The 23,942-nt window shown below is 40.2% G+C and overlaps 1 protein-coding gene across 1 annotated transcript in view; it reads right to left on the bottom strand.

The window, feature by feature from the left end:
- The window catches only part of LOC309568689 (galanin peptides-like), a 39,601-nt gene extending 16,455 nt beyond the window's left edge, over nucleotides 1–23,146 (bottom strand). The window contains exons 1-3 of the mRNA XM_082274429.1: nucleotides 22,986–23,146; nucleotides 20,376–20,456; nucleotides 7,734–7,788 (exon numbers count right to left, since the gene is read on the bottom strand). Of these exons, the coding sequence (XP_082130555.1) occupies nucleotides 7,734–7,788; nucleotides 20,376–20,456 (136 nt within the window). The 5' untranslated portion in view covers nucleotides 22,986–23,146. The remainder of the gene's footprint in view (nucleotides 1–7,733; nucleotides 7,789–20,375; nucleotides 20,457–22,985) is intronic.
- Nucleotides 23,147–23,942: the final 796 nt, after the last annotated feature.

Below are 23,942 nucleotides of genomic sequence, written 5' to 3'. Positions count from 1 at the left end.
AAGCAATAAGCCATCATCTCATCAAATATCTATGTACATCTCATTAATCACTTAAGGACCGGACAGTTTTACCCCCTTAATGACCAGACCGTTTTTTGCGATTCGGCACTGCGTTAATTTAAGGGACAATTGCACAGTCGGGCAACACTGTACCCAAATAAAATTGATGTCCTTTTTTTCCCCCACAAATAGAGCTTTCTTTTGGTGGTATTTGATCACCTGTGCCATTTATATTTTTTGCAGCATAAACAAAATAAGAGCGACAATTCTGAAAAAAAAAATGTTTACATTTTGCTATTTTTCCCAATAAAAAAAATTGAAAATTTAATTTTTTCATAATTTTAGGCCAATTTTTATTCTTCTACATATTTTTGTTAAAAGAATTCTCAATAGGCGTATTTTGATTAGTTTGCGCAAAAGTTATCGCGTCTACAACTAGAGGAAAGATTTATGTATTTTTTATTCATTTATTTATTTTTACTAGTAATGGCGGCGATCAGCAATTTTTAGCGGGGCTTCGACATTGCAGAGGACAGATCGGACCCCTAACTGACATTTTTGACATTTTTGGGGAGACCAGTGACATTACTACAGTAAAAAATATGCACTGTTACTATAATAATGACACTGGGAGGAAAGGGTTTAACTCAGGGGCGTTCAAAGGGTTAAATGTATGCCTAGGGGGTGTTTTCTAACTATGAGGGTGATGGGCTTGTGGAATCAGCACAGAGACCTGTGATCCTAAATAGGAGGTTCACAGCAGCTCTGTGCTGATTTCTGAGAGAACAACAGTCTGCTGTGTGTACAACAGCAGACCGCTGTTCTCTCTCCACAGGGAGTGATCGCGGGTGCCCGGCGGCAATCGCGGCCGCTGGCCCTGTGACTGCAATATAATAAATGTTTGCTTTTGGGTTTAATAACACTTTAGTTTGGTTAATAGGGCTGAAGGTTTGAAGTGGCTTGCTATGGGGGCACTCGGCAACAGAATAGGTAAGTATTGACATGTTCGTTATATTTTTTTTTAATTTGCTTCTCTTTAAGTATTTTCAGGTTACATCATTGCCCCTCGCAATGTTATTGCCTCATAACATTGTCCACTAGACAATAATCAAATATTTTTACTTTAATAACATAACTAGACCAAGCCCACAGGAGACAGCAAGGATTTTGTTTCTTGATTTCTTGATTTCGTTTATTGATAATATATTGTATTTGTTCAGGTACATCTGATTATAATGCATGTGCAATGATGTTAGTTTAATAATTTTAGTGTGAATATTTCATTTTTTAAATTAGATTTAATTTAAGCTTTAATAAAGCAGAAAATGTTTGAGGCCCTTTATATCCACCAAGTAGATCACTAATGGTCTAGACAGATTATCACTTCTAACTAGAGTTTATAGATTACAGGATAATGTTATATAAAGGTTATGTTATAAAAGGGTGCCAGGAATCAACATCCATATTGCTAGATTTGAAGGGCAGTAAAGATGGTCATAGACCAGCACTAGAGAGAGCCATTGTTTATAAAATAAAGAAAGCTTGAAGGTAAAATGTAATTTTTTTGGCTTTATACACAGTACAGATGTGCCACTTTACAGATGGAGTAAGGGGACCCCACAGGCACTATATTGAAAGGAATTTTTAATTTTGGTTTTTATTTCTCATTTTTATGCTTTTCCTTTTAGCATCAGTAAATTACTGCTTATTTAAAAATGACATTTTTTTTTACAAACTTTTTTGTTCATTGATACATGTCCCCCAGGCAGTACCTGGACCCCCATAACCATTGTATGCCCAATTATTTGCATATAAGCCTTCAAAATGGGCACTTTTGATTTTTCTAGTTCGGGTCCCATAGACTTCAATGGGGTTCGTTAATCGATTACGAACTTTCACGACGTTCGAAGGTTCTGGTGTGAACCGAACAGGGGGTCGTACGGCCCATTCCTAATAGAGATACTCTTTATAAAAGCAAGAATTGGCCTTGCTATGAAAAATTTTTATTTGATACACCTGTCGAACAGGTGTGGAAAAATTGAAGCTTGGGTGTTAATTGTGCCCATGAAGCCTATACCAAAAAATTACTTCAAGATAAAATCAACAACCACAAAACTAGGCAGCCTAGACAGTCTTGCAGAGGATTTGAGATCCCAATAACACTTAATCAGCGACATCAGCGTCGGGGTCTTGATAACTGCTGCTAATCCAGGAATGATTAATTTTGACAAATGTTAGCCGGTCAATGGAGTCTGTAGACAGACGCGCTCTTTTATCTGTCACAAAACCTCCAGCAGCACTGAATGCCTGTTTGGAAAGCACGCTGGATGGAGAGTAGCCCAGCAGCTCAATTGAATACTGGGCAATTTCTGGCCAGTATTCTATTTTCATGACCCAGAAACCCAGTGGATAGTTTACTGGAAAGCTCCCCAAAGCACCTGTAGATAATGTTCCACAATATGATGCAGACACTGCTGATGGGATCTTAAAGCTCACCGCCCTGGGTGCCGAGGACAGAAAAAATGTTGAAATTCTTCACTAAGGTGGCCCCCTTTTCCACTGCTCCTCCTATGATCATCAGAAGCTTCAAAACTAGCTTTTCCATGAGACTGTAACCTACCAGAGTTTGGAAAGGTGCTACATAAACTCCTCTTTAAGGTTTTCTCAAGATATTTCATCCTGTGCTCCCTCTGCAAGGGCAAGATTACTTCCAAGACTTTTCCCTTGTAATGGTGGTCAAGGAGGGTTGCCAACCAATAATAATCCTTCTCCTTAATGCCACAAATTCTCTAGTCCTTTTGCAGGCTTTGAAGGATAAGGGAGGCCATGCACCGCAAGTTTGTGGAGGCATGAGAAGCATAGTCGTCTGGGTCACTGAGGATTACAGTATCTGGAACTGCCTCTTCCCAGCCACATCCTACTCCCAAGGTTTCTGGGGACTGAAAACCATCTATTAAGAAGACACATATCTTCTTCTGCCTCTGTCTCCAAAACTGCCAGAATCCTCCTTTTCCCTCTTCTATTGTGTGTTCTGTGGTGTTGGCAGAATGGTATCTGCATAAAGTGGTTCTTGAGAGGAAAGGAAGTCCTTCTCTCCCTCCCGCTGCTCTGCCTCGAGTGCCCTGTCCATAATGCCATGCAGAGTATGCTCTAGCAGGAACACAAGAGGGATTGTGTCACTGATGCATGCATTGTAATGGCTCACCATCTTTGTCACCTCTTCAAATAGTGACAGTACAGTACATGCATCCTTTATCATAAGCATTGGTGTGGGGGAAAAAACGAATCAGAGCTGCCCTGGGACTGTCCTTGTGCCTGAGCCTGCCTTTGTACTCACACAGGTGCTTGTTGATGGCCCTCTGCTGCATGTGCAGCTGCTGTAGCTTTGCCGAAGTTGAGTTCGACCTGGTGGGCATGTCACAAATCAGGTGGATTACAGGCAGGTGGAATTCCTGCTGAATTTCAGCCAAGCGAACAATGGCTGTGTATGACAGCCTGAAATGGCTTCAGACTCTTCTGGCCTGTCTTAGAAGTTCTTGCAACCCTGGTTATCTGTTTAGGAAACGCTGCACCACCAAATTGAGGACATGTGCCAGGCATGGTACATGTGTCAACTTTCCCTGTCGAAGGGCGGACAGAAGGTTAGTGCCATCATCGCACACTATCATTCCTGAAGCTGCCCTTGCATGAACCACCTCTGGGCCGGTCCCTGCAGAGTTGAAAGTATCTCTGTTCCAGTGTGGCTCCTGTTCCTTAGACAGACCAGCTGAAGCACTGCATGGCATCTTTTAGCCTGACTTGTTGAATAGCCCCTTGAATGCTTATGGGGTACTCTGGAGGTACAGTTCAGCAGAGGGATGCATGGAGGAGAAGGAGGGGGTGGAGCTGACAATTCTTGCATCATCACCACTAGCTGTATGGAGACGTGGCGGCAAAACAAGCTCCAGACCCGAGCCTTGTCCTGCATCCTTGCTAGTTACAAGCAGAGTTACCCAGTGTTCTGTGAACTAAATATATCATCCCTGACCATGCTTGGATCACATGTCAGCAGCAAGGTTCACTGCCTTGCCCACTGATGCCAAAACATTGCCTTCTATATGATAGTACAGAGCTATAATGGCCGTATGTGAAAAAAAATAGGGACTGGGAACTTGCCATTGTGGTACAGCACAATCTGCAAGTTCACTAAACGGGCAGAATCTACTTAATGGAAAGGCAGGAGTTGTAAAGCCAGCAATTTGGATAAGCTGAAATTTCGAAGCTGGGCATGTGGGTGTCAGGGAGTGTACTTTTTTTTTAGATACGGCAGCTGGGGCAGAGAAATTTGCCTGCTCTACTCTACAGCTGGTGGTGTGCTGCTGGCAGACGTGTTGGAAGGAGCTGTGACGCCCTTTGCAATACCATCATCCATGTCATTGGAGGCCACTGAGAGGTCATCCTGAGCTATAGCGGAGATAAACATGAAAGGTGAAGAGTGAGGAGGAGAATAATTGTGTCCCGTGTGTGGCTTTCAGGTGCTCTTGCCAATGGGCTGAGAGCTTGGAGGATAAATGCCTTGTGAAGCATGTGGTACCCATTTGACTTGTGCTTTTGCCACGCTTGATCTACTTGCACCAGAGATTGTAAATTGCAACAGTACGATCGGATGCACATGTGCCACAAAAGGCCCACACAGCTGATCTGTGAGAAGTGGGCCGGGAGAGAATAGCTCCACAATGTGATTGAATAGGGTGGCTGTTCTCTACTCTTCCATGACTGCCTCTGGAGGACGTCCTGCCTCATTGGGATTGTTTCTCCTCCTCACTTTCCTCCTTTGCTCTATCTGGCACCCAAGTTGCATCAGTGACCTCATCATCCCCTCCATCTTCATCATTACTGGAGCCAACTTGGCAATACTGTGCAACTGGGGGAACATGACTGCCAAGTTGTTGTTTATCAGTGTTCTCCCCTCTTTGTAGGCTCATGTTCCTCCCTTGCTCTTCCTCAAAATCAACATCAAAATCAACTAATGCCTGTGCATCCTCAATAATCAAATGGCTGACACTATATTCAAATAATTCAGTTGAATCCTCCATGCATGACACTGGGGCTAATGCAGGAGTGGCTGTGGACAAGGAGGCAGAATAAGCCGCTCCTGCAGCTGCGGTGGACTGTGCACTAGTGTCAGCTTGGGTCATAAAGGATGAGGATGGTTTAATAAGCCAGTCCACCTTCTCCTCTGCATGCTGTGGCTGCATAGCACAAGCAACATCACTAAACAGAGACAAACCTGCCCTTCCTGAGAACGGACCTTCTTTGCTTGTGGACACAGACGCTGCTTGCCCCCTCATAGTGGCATAGGAACGTCTGCTTCTCCTTGTTGGCCTGCCAGACATGATGGGGGGGGGGGGTTATTACCAAGTTTAATAGAAACTGGGAAATGTATGATTGGATGCACTTTGGTGGTAGTGGAGGACTTCCACTGACAGAAATGTAAACACTATACTGAAACACTATACGGACACTACTGTATACTGACACACTATACTCACACTACACTTGGAGTCACAAAAACACCCTAACTCGGTAGTAGCAAACTGATCCCTGCTCTATCTATCTCCAACAACACACTGTAAAAGCTTCTTGTGGGAATGAACCTTTTATAGTGTGGGGTGGGACTATGAACACTGAGCCATGATTTGGCAAAGTTATCATGACTTTGTCTAATCATGGCTCTGACAGTGCTCTGTGCCCTGATTGGGCAAAGCCTTGCACCTGACCAGAGGTCAGTTACATTGCGTCGGCCAATCAGGGCCCTAGAATGCGCTGTACGGTGCACAAAGCATTGTGGGGCGCCCAGCAGGCGAACATCCCGCCGAGCGACCTGCAAATTCTGGTGTTCGCCGAATGGGTGAACAGGGGATGTTTGAGCCCAACTTTTGCTTGGCTCAAACTGTTCACCCAACATTAACTAGCCCTAGCCATCCTGACTGGAGACACAGACTACACGGAGAATATAAAACTGACTGCTTTTTCATAAGCATACAATCCAATGAGAGTGCCAAACAAACATCCAAGGTTTTTAATAAAAAAAACTGATTCAGGGTAAGTTCACAGCAGAATGCTATTCAGAAAACCTGCATTCCATGCGGGTTTCCTGCACCGCATTCAAAACACATTGCACTTTTGATCTGCAGTGGGTGTCAGGGTTAACTTAACAACACCCGAAACACAGTTTGCAGACCCAGTGCACTTGCCTGCACTGGATCGCATGGTACAATAGTACCATGCCATCTGTTTCCTGTGCATTTTATAAAGTAGTGCATACACTACTTTTGGTTCGATCTGATACGATTTCAGCCCATTTAAATTAATAGACTGAAATTGTACTGCATCTGGTTCGCATGGTAATTGCATAGGGATTCACAGCACATTCCTGTGTGATTCATGGTGTGAACAGGCCCTTATAGGAACTATATACAAGGATTTGCTTATGAAAAGAGTATCATTATTAATAATTAGCATTTATTTATGAAAGACTATTCTTGCCAGACCAATCTGTTAAAATTTTATGAGGAAGTGAACTGTCATCTAGATAGAGGAAGGCCTGTGGATGTGGTGTTTCTGGATTTTGCCAAAGCATTCAATACAATTAAGATAAATCAATATTGCTGCGCCAAATGATCAAAATCAATAAAGGTAAATTGATAAAAAAAACATATAAATCAATAAAAACTGTGTGTGTTCAAAACAATTGCCCAAACTTGTTTATTTGACAATCTGAGGTCTATTGGCATGGATGAAAATGTTTGCACCTGTATAGAAAACTGGTTACTGGGGTGCATCCAAAGGGTGGTAATACAGTGTGTAGTTGTGAGCGAGTTTCCCCAAGGCTCTGTCCTGGGACCAATTCTGATAGAGGTGGGTATAAATAGTTCAAGGATAAGTTCCGCTTTTGGGGAAAAATAATAAATTCACATATTTTTGCAGGGAAAAAAAAAATGTGCATGTATTAGTTTTTCCCTAAGAATCCTGGAAAGCATTGCACCCATGATCAGTGAGTAGGCATTACAGAAGAATAATGTGCTTTACTGTGCAGAATTTTGAGATTGAGACAGATGAGGGGATGAGTGTTCAATGAAAACTTGTCTACAAGTATTGTTATTTTGGTTGTAGACATTACATGATCTATCAAACATTTAAATGTTAAACATGACTTATCAAATATTTAACACAAATTGAGAAGTCCTTTAATGTTGTTGGTTGAAAAAGCATTTTCAGGCCTCAAGAACACTGGATGTTTTTAATGCTGTTGTTAGGAGCATCTAGCATCTTTTTTTCTGCCTCTAACTGTCCCTGCATGTTAGTCTGTTTGTCCAAGCACACATAAGTGTTCAGAGGCCGAAAAAATCCACCAAGTCCAGGAGCAGCGGCATTGAATGTGTCTAAAAACACATTAACGCTAGGGGCGTTTAGTTTTTGAGCGTCAAATCATTTTAATTAAATTAATTAATCCCTAGTTCTTGGCACATCTTAAAGTACCCGAATGCTAGCACGCATTTACAATCGTCAATCGTTTTTTATGCCAAAACACTGCTGCCAGGAGGAACGGCATCTAGGAGAAATGGCTAAATGTCCAGTGCACATGAGGTTTCATTGTTACAAGTCTTATTAACCATTCTTTATGAATCTGAAAACAAATAAAGGCACAACACAAACAAAACACAAGAAAGCAGGTGTAAAGCTATACTTACGAGGTCCAAGAAGATAACCAGCACTGTTCAAGGTCCATCCTCGTTTGTCTTTGGGCTAAAAATACAGGTGAAATAGATGGAAGAGATCAAATAATAGAAATCCAATAGGTGTAGATTTATAGATGTAGGATTCATACCAGTAAGTACTTTTTGTTTTTTAATATCACAAACAGCCTACCTTGCTATGAGCCCGATGGCAATGTTATATCAGGCTGCATCTTCAAGCACTGATGCACTTTGCTCCATCGCCTAAAGTTGAACCTTTTCAAGTCAACATTTTAGCATAGGATTTTTGCCATAGTTTTTTGCCTTTTTTACTACAGCTCAAAACTGTTTTGCATTGATAAGTTACGTTACAGTTCATGCTGGTAGGAAAAAGGTGTATAGGTTTATAGCTATTGTAAGTCTGTTTAGAGACTAAATGCTACTATTGAGGATTAGGGTTAGGTTTAAGAGTCAGACTGGGTGCTAGGATACAGTAAGTTACCAAAAACAAAACAGAAATATATATTTAAATTAGTGATCAACCGATATCGGTTTTTCGTTGCCGATACCGATATTTTGGTCAATGCATATCGGTATCGGCTGATGTGGGCCGATATTTTTGAACATTTAATTTTTTTTTTTTTTTACTTTACTTTACAGGTACTCTTGTGGAGGGATCTGGGGGTCTAAAAGACCCCAAACTCCTCCTCTGCATTTAAAGCATTAAAAACGCCAAGTTTGGCTGTTTTGAATGCTGTCATTTTTTTTAATCTGGTACCAGACAGTACCCGAAAGTGATGTCACTCATGACATCGCTTCCGGGTTTTTGCATGGAGACCCGATCAGAGCCGAATGCGTCTCTAATTGGGTCTTCGGCGGCCGTGCAGGCTGGTTGCCCCGGTCTCCCGGTGGGACAGGAGAACCGGGAGAGCTGCAGAAGGCGGAGGGAGGGGGGGGAACGTCTCCTCCCGCTCCTTCTAATGACAGCCGAGCGGCTTCTCAGCTGCATCGGTTGTCATTACAAGACAGCCGACCATCGGCTTTGGACGCCGGTACCGGGGGGATGCCTCTAGCTGCAGGCATCACTCCGGTACAAGCACTGTCCGAAAAATCGGCAATACCGGTCACCTTGGTGGCCGATTCCGATATATCAGGGAAAGTGCATATCGGCCCTCGATATATCGGCTTTGCCAATAATCGGTCAATCTCTAATTTAAATATGTTCCTCTAACTCATGCCAACATTTCATATGCAGAAAACATTTTTTAATGTACACGTGCCCTAAACAACTGTTCAAATTTGTACAAGCTAAAAACCAGTGTACTCTTCCCAGACTTCTTCTTGATGTTTAGAAACAATGGGGTTTTAGAGAGTCCTTAATCCAAGATTGTTTCAAAAAATTAGAGACCATTGACAAATGTTCTTACTTGAAAAATCAGGAACAATAGACAGAAGGAGGGGCTTATCAAGAGGTGGAAGTTTATTGTTAGTACTGGGCAGAACTTATTTTGCTTTAATTATACTATAGTTCTACACACTGCCTGCATTAACTTTTCAGTGTGAAGGTTAGTGGTAAGTTAAAAACAACTGGCATGCTCATTATTGATCACAAAGATGTGCCAACTTCTTCAGGAGCATCAGCATGTTGAGGAGTGAAATGACACTTAGGTCTGAAAAAACACAAGGGGTTTGCCTATTCGATAGCCAGGTACATCTCATAGCACCTTCTATTGTGGTAAGAGGTATGATCGCTTTAGGCAGCCATAAGATTGGTGTTGGTTGACTGAAATAAAATATATTACCGTCAGTCATTAAAGTCTTAGTACAGCCCACAACAAGCACAGTATATCATATGAGTGGATGCTGGCAAGTTCACTAATCCGAAGGCTTTTTATATCTCAGCTATGTTATCCCCGCCAGCATGGGTATTTGCAGAGGTCAAAGGAGGACACCCCCACAAATACAAAGTTAATCTTTAATTTGTTTTCAGCTGCCCACTGGAGCTGAAGTTTGATTAGGGTCCTTTAAGTCTGTCTGGAACTTCCCCTTGACCCGACAAGCCTCATCCATGAATAATAGGCATTCAAGTCAGGGATGCTGCGCCAACCCTTTCACAGAGCTTAGGATACTTGCCCATACATTCCGTCTCTTCAGATTATTTTCTAAATATGAGAACCTTTATCTGTCAGTAATAGTCAACCCTACCTGAAGGTCCTACAGAGGCAGAAATACATGATGAATGCTCATTGAACAAAGATTTTGAGTGGAAAAACGAATTGACGTAGTTGAGTGCCAATGACAACTGCTGTTCAAGTGACTTATCTTGTCATTTATCTCTTATTTTCTGGTTTTCACTTTAACGTTTTAATTTTGTCATTTTAAAGCTTTGAAAGCTTCGCTTGTTTGCACCCTCCACTGCCACATTTGGCACTTGTTTGGGGGAGGGGGGAGGGGAAAGCGGATATCTGTCAAAAACAGGTACCCATTTCAGGGTAAGGTCGCTGCACAACTATGCGGTAATCTATTGAATTTCCAGCCCCTTCTCCTCGCCGCACTGCCCTCTGTGAGACACACAGGTCCCAGAAGACAGCGGGACCATTTAGAAAAGAGTGACTCGCACATGCATATTAAAAAACAGGCTTCACTTCCTGTTCCCCTTAGTAAGAATGCAGACGCAAGCACCTGAAGCTAATGGACAGATCGGCTAGGGGTACCAATATTATGGGATACCTGGACAGGTAAGTGTCCTTATATTAAAGTCAGCAGCTACAGTAGTTGTAGCTGCTGACTTCTTTTTTTTTAATACTGTCTGGAATTCCTCTTTGATATGTTACTAACCGACTTATGGTTGATGATTAACATTTTAGAGCTGAGAAATTAGCTGTTGTTTTGGGGTTTTTATTATATTATTGCCATTTCATGCCACGTTTACTACTCGTTTACTACTCGGTTCAAGTTTACTACTCTATTATATTAGCATTATTGTTGCTATCAACATCCTTTAATTTGTCCTTTAAATAGAATCTTTGCAGAAATTTCTTGAAGATCCGAAAGTGTTACCTGACCGCAGCAAAGACAAATCAGGTGTAACAGAGCTGTAAAAAAAAATGTCAGAAGTGTAAAAACAGAAATACAAATCCTTTGGCAGGTAAAACACAACCCTTATATGAGCTTTATTTAATCTGTGTATTTAGCTGTTTGCCTGGAGTTCATATTTACCATTTAATAGCAGGTACATAAATGTGTATACACTCAACTTAATTTGTCCATATCATTTATTTGTACACCCTGAAAACAGGAAAGAGCTTTTATACTACAATGTTAAGGTAAATCACTAAGCACAATGTTAGAAAAGCCCTGATTAAAAAATGCTAGGTACAAATAGAGAAAGCATCATGTAAAAGGAAAGATGTGACAAGGAGCTAAGAACTGTACCTGCTGTCTGGACCTGGAAATAAGTACATACTATTTACATGGCTGATAGTTACCGTATATATATGTATGTGTGTGTGTGTATATATATATATATATATATATATATATATATATTTGGCAAGGTTAAATAAATAAATTAGTCCATCAAGTTCAACCTGTGTGTGTGGGTGTTTGTGTTGATAATCACCTCCCATATCCCTGTATATTGTGTTCACTAAGATGCACATCCAAGAGTTTTTTTAACACTATCAATACTTGCTGCTGACACCACCGATTGTGGAAGAGAGTTCCACATCCTTACTGCCCTGACAGTGAAAAACTTCCTACGCAGCTTAAGGTTAACCTTATGGAGTTAAGGTTAAGGGGTCTTTTGTGCCAGGGGAGAGGTTTATGGGAAGGCTGGAGGAGTTTTTAAACTAGGCATGGGGGGGGGGTGAATTAGATTATAATGGGGCAGACAGGTCAGCCCCTATTGAAGGGTGGAATGGGGAATGGGGAAAGATGGGGGGAGAGATATGGCAGAGGATAAGAAGGTTCCCAGGGTACAAACAACCATTGGACATTGTACTATTTGTACTAAAATTAAAAATATGCAAAATAAGTGTGCAAAATGTGACAATGAATTAAAGTGTTTGTGTACCAATGCCAGAAGTCTGCCAAGCAAAATAGGTGAGTTGGAAGCTCTGGTGCACGAGGAGAACTATGATTGAATTGGCTTCATTCTTCACATGACTGGGCTATTAATATTTCTGGCTATGCTCTCTTTAGGAAAGACAGGGTAAAACGGAGGGGTGTTGGTATCTGTCTCTATGTGAGAAGTGATCTCAAAGTGAGTGTGAAAGAGGACCTAGTTGATGGAGAGTGTGATGAGTCTGAAGCAGTATGGGTGGAAATGTACATGGGTGTGCGTAATATAAAGATTATCATTGAAGTTTGTTATAGACCTCCCAGTATTAATGAGGAGGTGGAGATTTAGCTCCTGGCACAAATAGAAAGGGCTGCAAGGGCTTGGGCAGTGATAATAATGGGGGATTTTAACTACCCAGACATTGACTGGAGTAATGGCACTGCTGGAACAGTTAAAAGGAAAAGTGTATAAACCTATTACAAAACAATTTTATGGTACAGTTTATTGAGACCCCCACTAGAAATGATGTTCTGTTTGACCTGGTAATCTCAAACCATGCAGAGCTTAATAATAATGTTCATATAAAAGAACATCTGGGTAGCAGTGACCACAATATGATTTCATTTAATGTTAGCTGTAAGCAAAAAACGCATACAGGAAATATAAAAACACCTAACTTTAAGAGAGCAAATTTTCCCAGGATGAGGGCTGCTCTCCAGGATTGAGACTGAGAGGGAATATTGGCATCAATGAGCACAGAACAGAAATGGGAATTTTTCAAAAAGACTGTATGCAAACTCACTGCAAAGTATATTCCCATGGGTAATACGTTTAAAAGGCTAAAAATAAAACCTATGTGGCTCACTGCCAAAGTTTAAAAAGCTATAAATAATAAGAAAAGAGCTTTTAAAAAATATAAAAGTGAAGGAACACTATCACTGTTTAATTGTTATAAAGAATATAAAAGAATATGTAAAAAGAAAATCAAGGATGCAAAAATTTAAAATGAACGACAGATTGCAAAAGATAGTAGGACGAACCCCAAAAAATTATTCAAATATATTAATAGTAAAAAGGTTAGATCTGAGCATGTAGGCCCTTTACAAAATAATCAGGAGTGGTTGATTGGGACAAAGAGAAAGCACATTTATTAAATACTTTCTTCAGCTCTGTACACACAAAGGAGCATGGGGGAGCTCATGACTATAATGAGGATGGTATTGACACAGCCCCAAATGTTCCACAATGGCTCAAAAGTGATATGGTCCAGAAATATTTAGGCAGAATAAGGGTGGATAAAGTGCCTGGACCAGATGGCATCCACCCACGCATCCTAAAATAATTGAGCGCTGTAATTTCAAAGCCTTTGTTTCTCATTTTTAGGGACTCGTTAAGGACTGGAATAGTACCACTGGATTGGTGTGGGGCCAATGTGGTGCCTATATTTAAAAGGGGATCAAAGTCTTTGCCAAGTAACTATAGACCTGTTAGTTTAACTTATATAGTCAGGAATATACTGGAGAGTTTAATAAAAGTCCACATAGATGAGTTCTTGCTGGAAAAAAAATATTTTAAGCAACAGACAGCATAAATTCATGAAAGACAGAAGTTGTCAAACAAACCTGATTTCTTTTTATGAGGAGGTAAGTAAAACCTTGGACAGAGGGGTGGCTGTGGATGTAGTATACTTGGATTTTGCAAAAGCATTTGACACAGTTCCCCACACACGGCTAATGTGTAAGGTAAAGTCTACAGGCTTGGAAAGATCAGTTTGTAAAAGGATAGAAAATTGGCTAAAAGATAGAATTCAGAGAGTAGTGGTTAATGATTCTTACTCTGAATGGTCTAAGGTGATCAGTGGTGTTCCCCAAGGTTCTGTGTTGGGACCCTTACTTTTTAATATAATTATGAACGATATAGGGTCTGGGATTAAAAGTACCATTTCAGTCTTTGCAGATTACACCAAGCTTTGCAGTGGAATAATTTACAGGATGTTTCCAATTTACAATCTGACCTCAATGCACGGTTTCATTGGGCAACTATGTGGCAAATGAGGTTTAATGTTCATAAATGTAAAGTTATGCACTTGGGGGCTAAGAATATGCATGCATCATACATACTAGGTGGAGTAGAACTGGGGGATTCCATAGCGGAGAAGGATCTGGGTGTTCTGGTAGATCCTAAGCTAAATAACAGCATGCAATGCCAAGCTGTGGTTTCGAAAGCAAGCAAAGTCCTTTCTGGTATTAACAGAGGCATGGACTCCAGAGAGAGAGATATAATTTTGCCCCTGTACAAATAATTAGTAATACCTCATCTGGAATATGCAGTTCAGTTTTGGGCACCAGTTCTTAAAAAGGATATCGGAAAACTGGAGAAAGTGCAGGGAAGGGCAACCAAACTGATAAGAGGCATGGCGGAGCTCAGCTATGAGAAAAGCTTAGAGGAACTGAATTATTCTCTCTTGAGAGGAGGAGATTAAGGAAGGATATGATCAACATATATAAATACATAAGGGGTCCATATAGTGAACTTGGTGTTGAGTTATTCACTTTAAGGTCAACACAGAGGTCAAGGGGGCACTCTTTATGTCTAGAGGAAAACAAATAAGGTTTCTTAACCAGAAGAGCTGTGCAAATGCGGAATAGACACTCTCCAGAGTTGGTTCTGTCTAGCTCACTAGATTGCTGTAGAAAAGGCCTGGATTCTTTCCTGGGTGTACATAATATAAATGGGTACTGATATTTATAGGTAAAGTTGATCCAGGGAATATCCGATTGCCTCTCGGGGGATCAGGAAGGAATTTTTTTCCCCTGCTGTAGCAAATTGGATCATGCTTTGCTGGGGTTTTTTTCGACTTCCTCTGGATCAACTGCGGGTATAGGATTGTGTATATGGGATTGCATTGTTGGGTTTTCTTTACGGTTTATTGTTTTTTATTGGTTGAGCCAGATGGACTCTAGTTTCAATAAATGGCTGTATGCCTTTTTACACTCCCTAATACTGAATAGTTGTATTCCTATGCTGGGATCACCATTGAGGTACTGGATTTGAATATCGCTATCGTATCACCTCTCAAGCATCTCTTCTCCAGAGGGAATAAGTTTAATGTTTGTAATCGTTCCTCGTAACTGAGGTCCTCCAGTCCCCTTATCCATTGTGTTACCCTTTTCTGGACTCCCTTGAGTTCCAGCACATCCTTTCTGAGGATTGATGACCAGACCTGGATGGAATACTCCAGATGTGGCCAAACTAGAGTTTTAAAAAGTGGTAGAATTATAGTTTTACCTCTGGAGTAAATTCCCATTTTAATGCATGCTAATAGTCCGCTTGCTGCAGCTTGACATTGCATGCTCAGTCTATCTTCTAGTCTGTCTTCTACTACTACTTCTACCCAGATCTTTCTCCATCCTGGATTCCCCCAGAGGTTCTCTCTCTAGCGAGTAACTTGTGTTCATATTTTTAGCCTTCAAATGTATTACCTCACATTTTAAAACATTAAACTTCATTTGACATGTAGTTTTCCACCCCATTATTTTATTCAGGTCTTCTTGTAAAGTTTCTATATCTTGCAGTGAAGTTGTTGCCCTGCTCAGCTTTGTATCATCAGAAAACACAGATAGATAGATAGATAGATAGATAGATAGATAGATAGATAGATAGATAGATAGATAGATAGATAGATAGATAGATAGATAGATAGATAGATAGATAGATAGATAGATAGATAGATAGATAGATAGATAGATAGATAGATAGATAGATAGATAGATAGATAGATAGATAGATAGATAGATAGATAGATAGATAGATAGATAGATAGATAGATAGATAGATAGATAGATAGATAGATAGATAGATAGATAGATAGATAGATAGATAGATAGATAGATAGATAGATAGATAGATAGATAGATGCTGCCCAAAAAACGCAAAGGAACACTATGAAAACACATCAGATCTTAATGGGGAAAAATCTCATGCTGGATATCTATACTGATATGGACTGGGTGATGTGTTAGGATCCAAAGGATGCCACATTGTTTGATGGAAATAAAATTATCAACCTACAGAGGGCTGAATTCAAAGACACCCCAAAAAATCAAAGTGAAAAAATGATGCAGCAGCCTAGTCCATTTTGCTGAAATTTCATTGTAGCAACTCAAAATGATACTCAGTAGATTGTATGGCCCCCATGTGCTTATATGCATGCCTGACAACATCGGGGCATGCTCCTAATGAGACAACGGATGGTGTCCGGGGTATTTCCTCCCAGATCTGGACCAGGGCATCACTGAGCTCCTGAATAGATTGAGTTACAACCTGGCTGCTTTGGATGGGCTAAAACATATTGTCCCAGAGATGTCCTATTGGATCTAGGTCAGGTGAGCATGGGGGCCATTTAATGTTATCAATTATTTTATCCTCCAGGAACTGGCTGCATACTCTTGCCACAGGGGCCAGGCATTGTCGTGCACTAGGAGAAACCCAGGACCGACTGCACCAGCGTAGGGTCTGACAATGGGTCCAAGGATTTTATCCCAATACCAAATGGCAGTCAGGGTGCCATTATCTAGCCTGTAGAGGTCTGTGCATCCCTCCATTGATATGCCTTCCCAGACCATCACTGACCCATCACCAAACCGGTCCTGCTGAACAATGTTACAGGCAACATACCGTTCACCACGGCTTCTCCAGACCCTTTCACGTCTGTCACATGTGCTCAGAGTAAACCTGCTCTCATCTGTGAAAAGCACAAGGTGCCAGTGGCAGACCTGCCAAATCTGGTGTTAAATTTCCAATGCCAATAAAGCTCCACAGTGTCGGGCAGTGAGCACAGGGCCCACTAGAGGGTGTCAGGCTGTCAGGCCACCCTCTTGAAGTCTGTTTCTGATTGCTTGGTCAGAGACATTCACACTAGTGTAAAAAAGTACCACTTAAAAGAAGCGTACTCCCCGCGCCTAGGATTTAGTGTACATTAAATGTGTAAATAATTTAGTGATAAATCGTAAAATTAAATAAATAAATAAATACAGCAGCAGCAGTAGTGTGAAAAAATCATAAAAAGGAAAAATAGTCCTACTATTTAGGACTATCTACAGCGCTTGCTAAAACAATATAAATATATACAATATTCTTACGAATATAAGTGCAAAAGTGCAAATACTGTGCCAATTAATTAATCCAAAATTTGTCAATTTATAAATATAGCAATAAAAGTCAATCCCAAAAGTGCATAATCAAAAAAGTCATAAAAATCAAAAAAACAATGTTCAAGTCAAACAGTACCATGCAGAGTGGCGAGCGGAGGTAATTCCGGCTTGCGTTCCAAATGGGTGTCATGTATCACGTTGTGCGGTCCACGTTCTGACGTATTTACCCTTTGAAAACGTCACCGGATGTGACGAAATGCGTCAGAACGTGGACCGCACAACGTGATACGTGACACCCATTTGGAACGCAAGCTGGAATTACCTCCGCTCGCCACTCTGCATGGTACTGTTTGACTGTCACGGATACTACCATAGCGGGATTCTTGCGGGATCCGCTTAAACTGGTGGCTGACATACTTTTTACTTGTTACTTGAATAAATCGCTTTATAAAAAATAATACACTATCTGGAGCTTTTTATCCTTTTAAATCCTACATCATGGAGCTGCCTCATGGAGGGATAAGGAAGAAAACAACCATCGGCACAGGAGGATCTTAAAGGGGACTTACCAACAAGTGAGATTGGCCGCAATACTATAAGGTATATGAGGCCCACTATATTCGGTAAGTCACCCAATTTATAAATTGCTGCACGGGAAGAAGGCACCCAGCACCTGCACTTTATTTGTCACTCATTGAATTTTGTGAGCACTTGCACAGTTCCCAGGAAAAGGAACAAACACTGAACATTGGTTTTTTGATTTTTATGACTTTTTTGATTATGCACTTTTGGGATTGACTTTTATTGGTATATTTATAAATTGACAAATTTTGGATTAATTAATTGGCACAGTATTTGCACTTTTGCACTTATATTCATAAGAATATTGCATATATTTATATTGTTTTAGCAAGCGCTGTAGATAGTCCTAAATAGTAGGACTATTTTTCCTTTTTATTCACACTAGTGGCCTGCTGGAGGTCATTTTGTTGGGCTCTGGCAGTGCTCTTCCTGTTCCTCCTTACACAAAGGAGCAGACCTTGATCCTTCTGATGGGTTAAGGACCTTCTATGGCCCTGTCCAGCTCTCCTAGAGTAGCTGCCTGTCCCCTGGAATCTTCTCCATGCTCTTGAGACTGAACTGGGGGACACAGCTAACCTTCTGGCAATGCCACCTATTGATGTGCCATCCTGGAGAAGTTGGACTGCCCGTGCAACCTCTATAGGGTCCAGTTATCGCCTCATGCTACCAGTAGGGACCTTGACCCTAGCCAAATGCAAAACCAGTGAAAAACAGTCAGAAAAGATGAGTAGGGAAAAAAATGTCAGTGGCCTCCAGCTGGAGAACTATTCCTATTTTGGAGGTCGTGTCATTGATGCCCATCTAGTGCACCTGTTGTTCATTTCATTAACACCAAAGCAGCTGAAACTGGTGAAAAAAAATGTTTGCTACTTTACTGACCAGATTAATATCTCAGGAGTGTAAATGACTTGATGCTATACTCTGATAAAAAAGTGTTCCTTTAAGTTTTTCAGCAGTGCAGGAGGAAAAAGTGTGAAGGAAAAATGAAAAAGGTCGTATTACACATATATATATATATATATATATATATATATATATATATATATATATATACACACACACAGTATCTCACAAAAGTGAGTATACCCCTCACATTTTTGGTAATATATAATTATATCTTTTCGTGTGACAACACTAAAGAAATCAGACTTTGCTACAATGTAAAGTATTGAGTGTACACCTTGTATTTGTTGTCCCCTCAAAATACCTCAGCAGACAGCCATTATTGTCTAAACCGCTGGCAACAAAAGTGAGTACACCCCTAAGCCCAATTAGCCATTTTCCCTCCCCAGTGTCATGTGACTCGTTAGTGTTACAAGGTCTCAGGTGTGAATGAGGAGCAGGTGTGTTAAATTTGGTGTTATCGCTCTCACTGGTCACTGAAAGTTCAACATGGCACCTCATGGCAAAGAAATCTCTGAGCACCTAAAAAAAAAGAGTTGTTGCTCTACATAAAGATGGCCTAGGCTTTAAAAAGATTACCAAGACCTTGAAACTGAGCTGCAGCACAGTAGCCAAAACCATACAGCGGTTTAACAGGACAGGTTCCACTCAGAACAGGCCTTGCCATGGTCAACCAAATAAGTTAAGTGCACATGCTCAGCGTCATATCCAGAGGTTGTCTTTGGGAAATAGACATATGAGTGCTACCAGCATTGCTGTAGAGGTTGAAGGGGTGGAGGGTCATCTGTCAGTGCTCAGACCATAAACTGCACATTGCATCAAACTGGTCTAGATGGCTGTCATCCCGAAGGAAGCCTCTTCTAAAGATGATGCACAAGAAAGCCCACAAACAATTTGCTGAAGACAAGCAGACTAAGGACATGGATTACTGGAACCAAAACCTGTGGTCTGATGAGACCAAGTTAAACTTACTTGGTTCAGATAGTTTCAAGCGTATGTGGCGGGAACCAGGTGAGGAGTACAAAGACTAGTGTGTCTTGCCTACAGTCAAGCATGGTGGTGGGAGTGTCATGGTCTGGAGCTGCATGAGTGCTGGCAGCACTGGGGAGGTACAGTTCATTGAGGGAACCATGAATGTCAACATGTACTGTAACATACTAAGCAGACCATGATTCCCTCGGAGACTGGGCCGCAGGGCAGTATTCCAACACGATAATGACCCCAAACACACCTCTAAGACGACCACTGCCTTGCTAAAGAAGCTGAGGGTAAAGGTGATGGATTGGCCAAGCATGTCTCCAGACCTAAACCCTATTGAGCATCTGTGGGACATCCTTAAATGGAAGGCGGAGGAAGGCAAGGTCTCTAACATCCACCAGCTCCATGATGTCGCCATGGAGGAGTGGAAGAGGACTCCAGTAGCAACCTGTGAAGCTCTGGTAAACTCCATGCCCAAGAGAGATAAAGCAGTGCTGGAAAATAATTGTGGCCACACAAAGTACTGAAACTTTAGGCCCAATTTGGACATTTTAACTTAGGGGTGTACTCACTTTTGTTTCCATCTGTTTAGACATTAATGGCTATGTTTTGAGTTATTTTGAAGGGACAGCAAATTTACACTGTTATACAAGCTGTACACTCACTACTTTAAATAAAAAAGATATAATAAAATATAATATATGTATATATCATATATTAGATATAATAAAATATTTACAAAACGTGAGGGGTGTACTCACTTTTGTGAGATACTGTATATATATATATATATATATATACACATATATTTATATACCGTATATAATACACGTGTGTGTGTGTGTGTGTACATGCCACCATATATCCCATTATAAATGTTATATTCTTTAGCACTAAACCATTGTAAACCCACCGCAAGGATACAATTTTTTAAACAAAATTATGACCTTGACTAAAGTCTATGGGATGTTTTCTTACCATTATCGTGTAGCCAAAACATTCAGTTGCCATGGCACAGAGAAGAAAAGAGACACACAACAGAGTCTGTAAATTCCGCATCTACAGAACAACAAAGTCATGTGAGATTTGGTTTGTTCATCTTTTACACGGTGTACATATTGGCTTCATTTTTTAGGGCACATGGAAGTGTAAAAAGTTAAGCCGTTATGCTAAACAATCAGAAATAATCTTTTTTTTTTATTCACAGTTGATGTACATGTCATTAGCTAAGCAATAATTATACTTGTGGGATTTTTCAGTTAGCTCAACATCAGGCACATATATAAAAATAAAGTTAAAAATAATTTACCATAATTTAAATAGGAACTAGTGTAAGTACCTCAGTTTGTCTTCATATCACCCTCATGTATTCAACTATAACTGAAAAGTTTCCAAAACAGGACTCAAACTGTTAGAGGAAAAACTAGCCCTAGGAACCATTCAAGCTCTGTTGCATTGCACATACACTAATGGACAACATACATGTAGGAGGTGAGTGTATTTTGGGACTGATGCTGCTCCTAAGGTAACTAATCACCAGTCTGGGGGCTTGTTCTGAATAAACCAGAATGCCACTGCAGAGCAAGATGTGGCTATAATGAGTAGCAGGGGTGCTTGAATCAAAAGACTGCCTCAACAGAAATATTAAACTTTTACATTTAATTTGCATATACTTCAATTATGTGTTGGTCAGCTCAAAGGACAGGAGGACACCTTTGATGTCTGAAAAAATAGAGAGTTAACCTCCACATACAGAAAGGCTTCTTCATAGTAAGAACTGTGGAAATATGTAATAGATACCCTGAAGAACTAGTTCTTGCAGCTCAGAAGATTGCTTTAAAAAAGAGCTGGATGCATTACTAAATTCACAAGATATAACTGAATATTATTATGTATAGGTTATAACTAGGGATGATCGAACTTTTGAAAAGTTCGGTTTGACCAGAACACCCAAACTTCCCGAAAGTTCGGCCCGGATTTCAGAACCCCATTGAAATCAATGGGGCCCGAACTTCGGTAATCAAAAAACACCATTTTGAAGCCCTAAAACCCAATAAATGCCCCTAAAAAGTGCCTAGGGTTCTGGGTCATGCCCCAGGGACTATTAATCACACAAAAAAAGTTCCCAAAATTGTCATTTTTGATAGAGAGCCAATTATTGAAAAATTATTGAAAAAAAAATTAGATTTCTTTGGATTTAGTGTCTGGGGGGTCTAAAAAGTGTACCTGTGAAGTTTCAGCTCTGTAGCATGTCCAGAACCAGAAAAAAAAAGATTGTTTGTATTAGAATTGCAGTAGAGCAGGATAGTGGCTCTGCTATTTTCACAACCAGCCATTTTTGTTGCAGGCGTTTATTGGGCTTTTTTGTGGATGTCTTTGGAGACAGGCATGACATCTGAACTTCTGTGTAGGGGTATATATACACACACACATGTATGTATATATACACATACACATACATAGGTGTGAAAGTAGCAGAACCCTATGCCTGCGCTAATGAAATAATTTGCAGGCATAGGACTTCGCTCCTATCACACCTATATGTGTGTATGTGTATAAACACATATAAGTGTGTGTGTATATATACCCCTATACAGAAGTTCAGATGTTATGCCTGCCTCCAAAGACGCCCAAAAATGCCCGAAAAAAAAAAAAACGCAAAAACACACCTGGGCGTTTTTGATGCAGGCATTTTTTTGGCAATTTTTTGGGCGTCTTTGGAGGCAGGCATAACTGCTGAACTTCTGTATAGGGGTATATATACACACACACTTATATGTATTTACACACATACACACATATAGGTATGATAGGAGAGAAGTCCTATGCCTGCAAATAATTTCATTAGCGCAGGCATAGGGTTCTGCTACTTTCACATCTATATATGTGTATATATGAAAAGATCAACATAACACAGGGATGCTGTGCCAGCATTTACAGACATGTGTAAGGATGGACAGATATGTTTCCACTGATCGGTTTCACAGGATAATATAATATAATACAATATAATATATTATCTGCCTTTATATGCCCACCCTTAGCAAGTGGAATATAAAGATTGATGTATGATTGGTTGTTGTGGGTTGAAGCACACCATTGCTATTTGAACCATCCCGTTATATCATTTGAATTATAAATAAATAAAAAACAAACTCAACAGAAGTCTAAAAGCATTTGATATTAAGCCAATCAGAAAAAAAGATTAATGTTGAACAGCATCTTGAGCATTGCAAAGAACCCATACTTACAATATCACTGAAAAGTGGCAATATTGATTTTATGCAAATTAGGCAAGAAATACATTTCTTCACTGTCAGTTAAAAATTGCTATCACTAAAGCTGTCTTCAGAACAAAACAACGTAACACATAAGGCTTACTGAGTAAGATGTGCAATGAGCAAAAAGCAGAAGTCAACATCAAACAAAAACTTTTCATTGCTGATTAGTTGCTATGAGTAACTACATGTTGTTCATCATCATGACTCCTAGTACTGCGTTATTAAATAGGTTTCTGACTTTACAAATTACATTATTAAAAGTTCATGCAAAATACAATCTAAATGAAACACAGAAATAATAACTTACCTTTAATATAGAAGTTATTGTCTTAGTGTTGAATGCTTAAAGAAAAAATAATGTTTTTTACTTTGTTTTTGGTCTGGTATTCAAATATAGATGGTGGCCAGAATCTTGCAAGCTTGATGTTACTCAGCCACTCCTTAGTGTCGCAAGATCCACGGCGCTTGCTGGGTATTTATGCAGCAAGTGCAATTTTTTATCATTAGCAAGGAGGGAGAAGAGGAGAGAATACGAAATGACAAATACGCAAAAAGGTTTGGGATTAGGTAAATGCTATTATTTGCCTTTTCAACGAGCAAATTAGTTTGATAGGCGTAATTGCCTATAATTGACTTCCTCTTAATGCCCATAACCTTAAGTCAAGGGCTTGTTTTCTTCTATATGAATTATTTTTTAACCCCTCCCCTTCCATTTTGCCCCCTAACTCTTTTTTTTATACAAGATCAATTTAACCCAGCTTGGGATTTACCAATATGTTTTTTTTTTTCTCGGATATACTGTCTATTTGCATTGCAGGAAAGACATTTAAACAAGCATGTTAAAATAAAAAATACTAGTTTCTTTTGAATTTGTAAAGTCATGGAGGTATGCTAGCACCTTATGTTCAGATGAAAGTCACATCAAGTTCAGCATGATCAAACGTTACAGAGCATTGTGAAACAATGCACCTATACAGAGCACCTAGGTCCAAACAAATCAGGGACAGTTACCATCTATGTCCACTTCCACTACGAGCTGCAGAAATAAGTGACACATGACTGTCACAGAAAGGACAATTGTGCTTTCAACAAACAGGTTGTAATTGAAAACCTGGCTTTATTTTCTCTATCTTCTTTTCTATTCTGTGGATAGACTGGAGCTGAGCTTTTCCTCACTTAAATATAGTTTCTCTTTGGTAGTGGTGTCTGCAAACATTAGCTAAGAGGCACATATCTTGGTGCTATGATAAAGGGGGCTTCAAAA

Source organism: Pelophylax lessonae, assembly GCF_965119305.1.
Source record: "Pelophylax lessonae genome assembly, chromosome: 12".
Lineage (NCBI taxonomy): Eukaryota > Metazoa > Chordata > Amphibia > Anura > Ranidae > Pelophylax > Pelophylax lessonae.
Note: the sequence above shows the minus strand (reverse complement) of the source record. Positions and strands in the feature narration are given on the sequence as shown.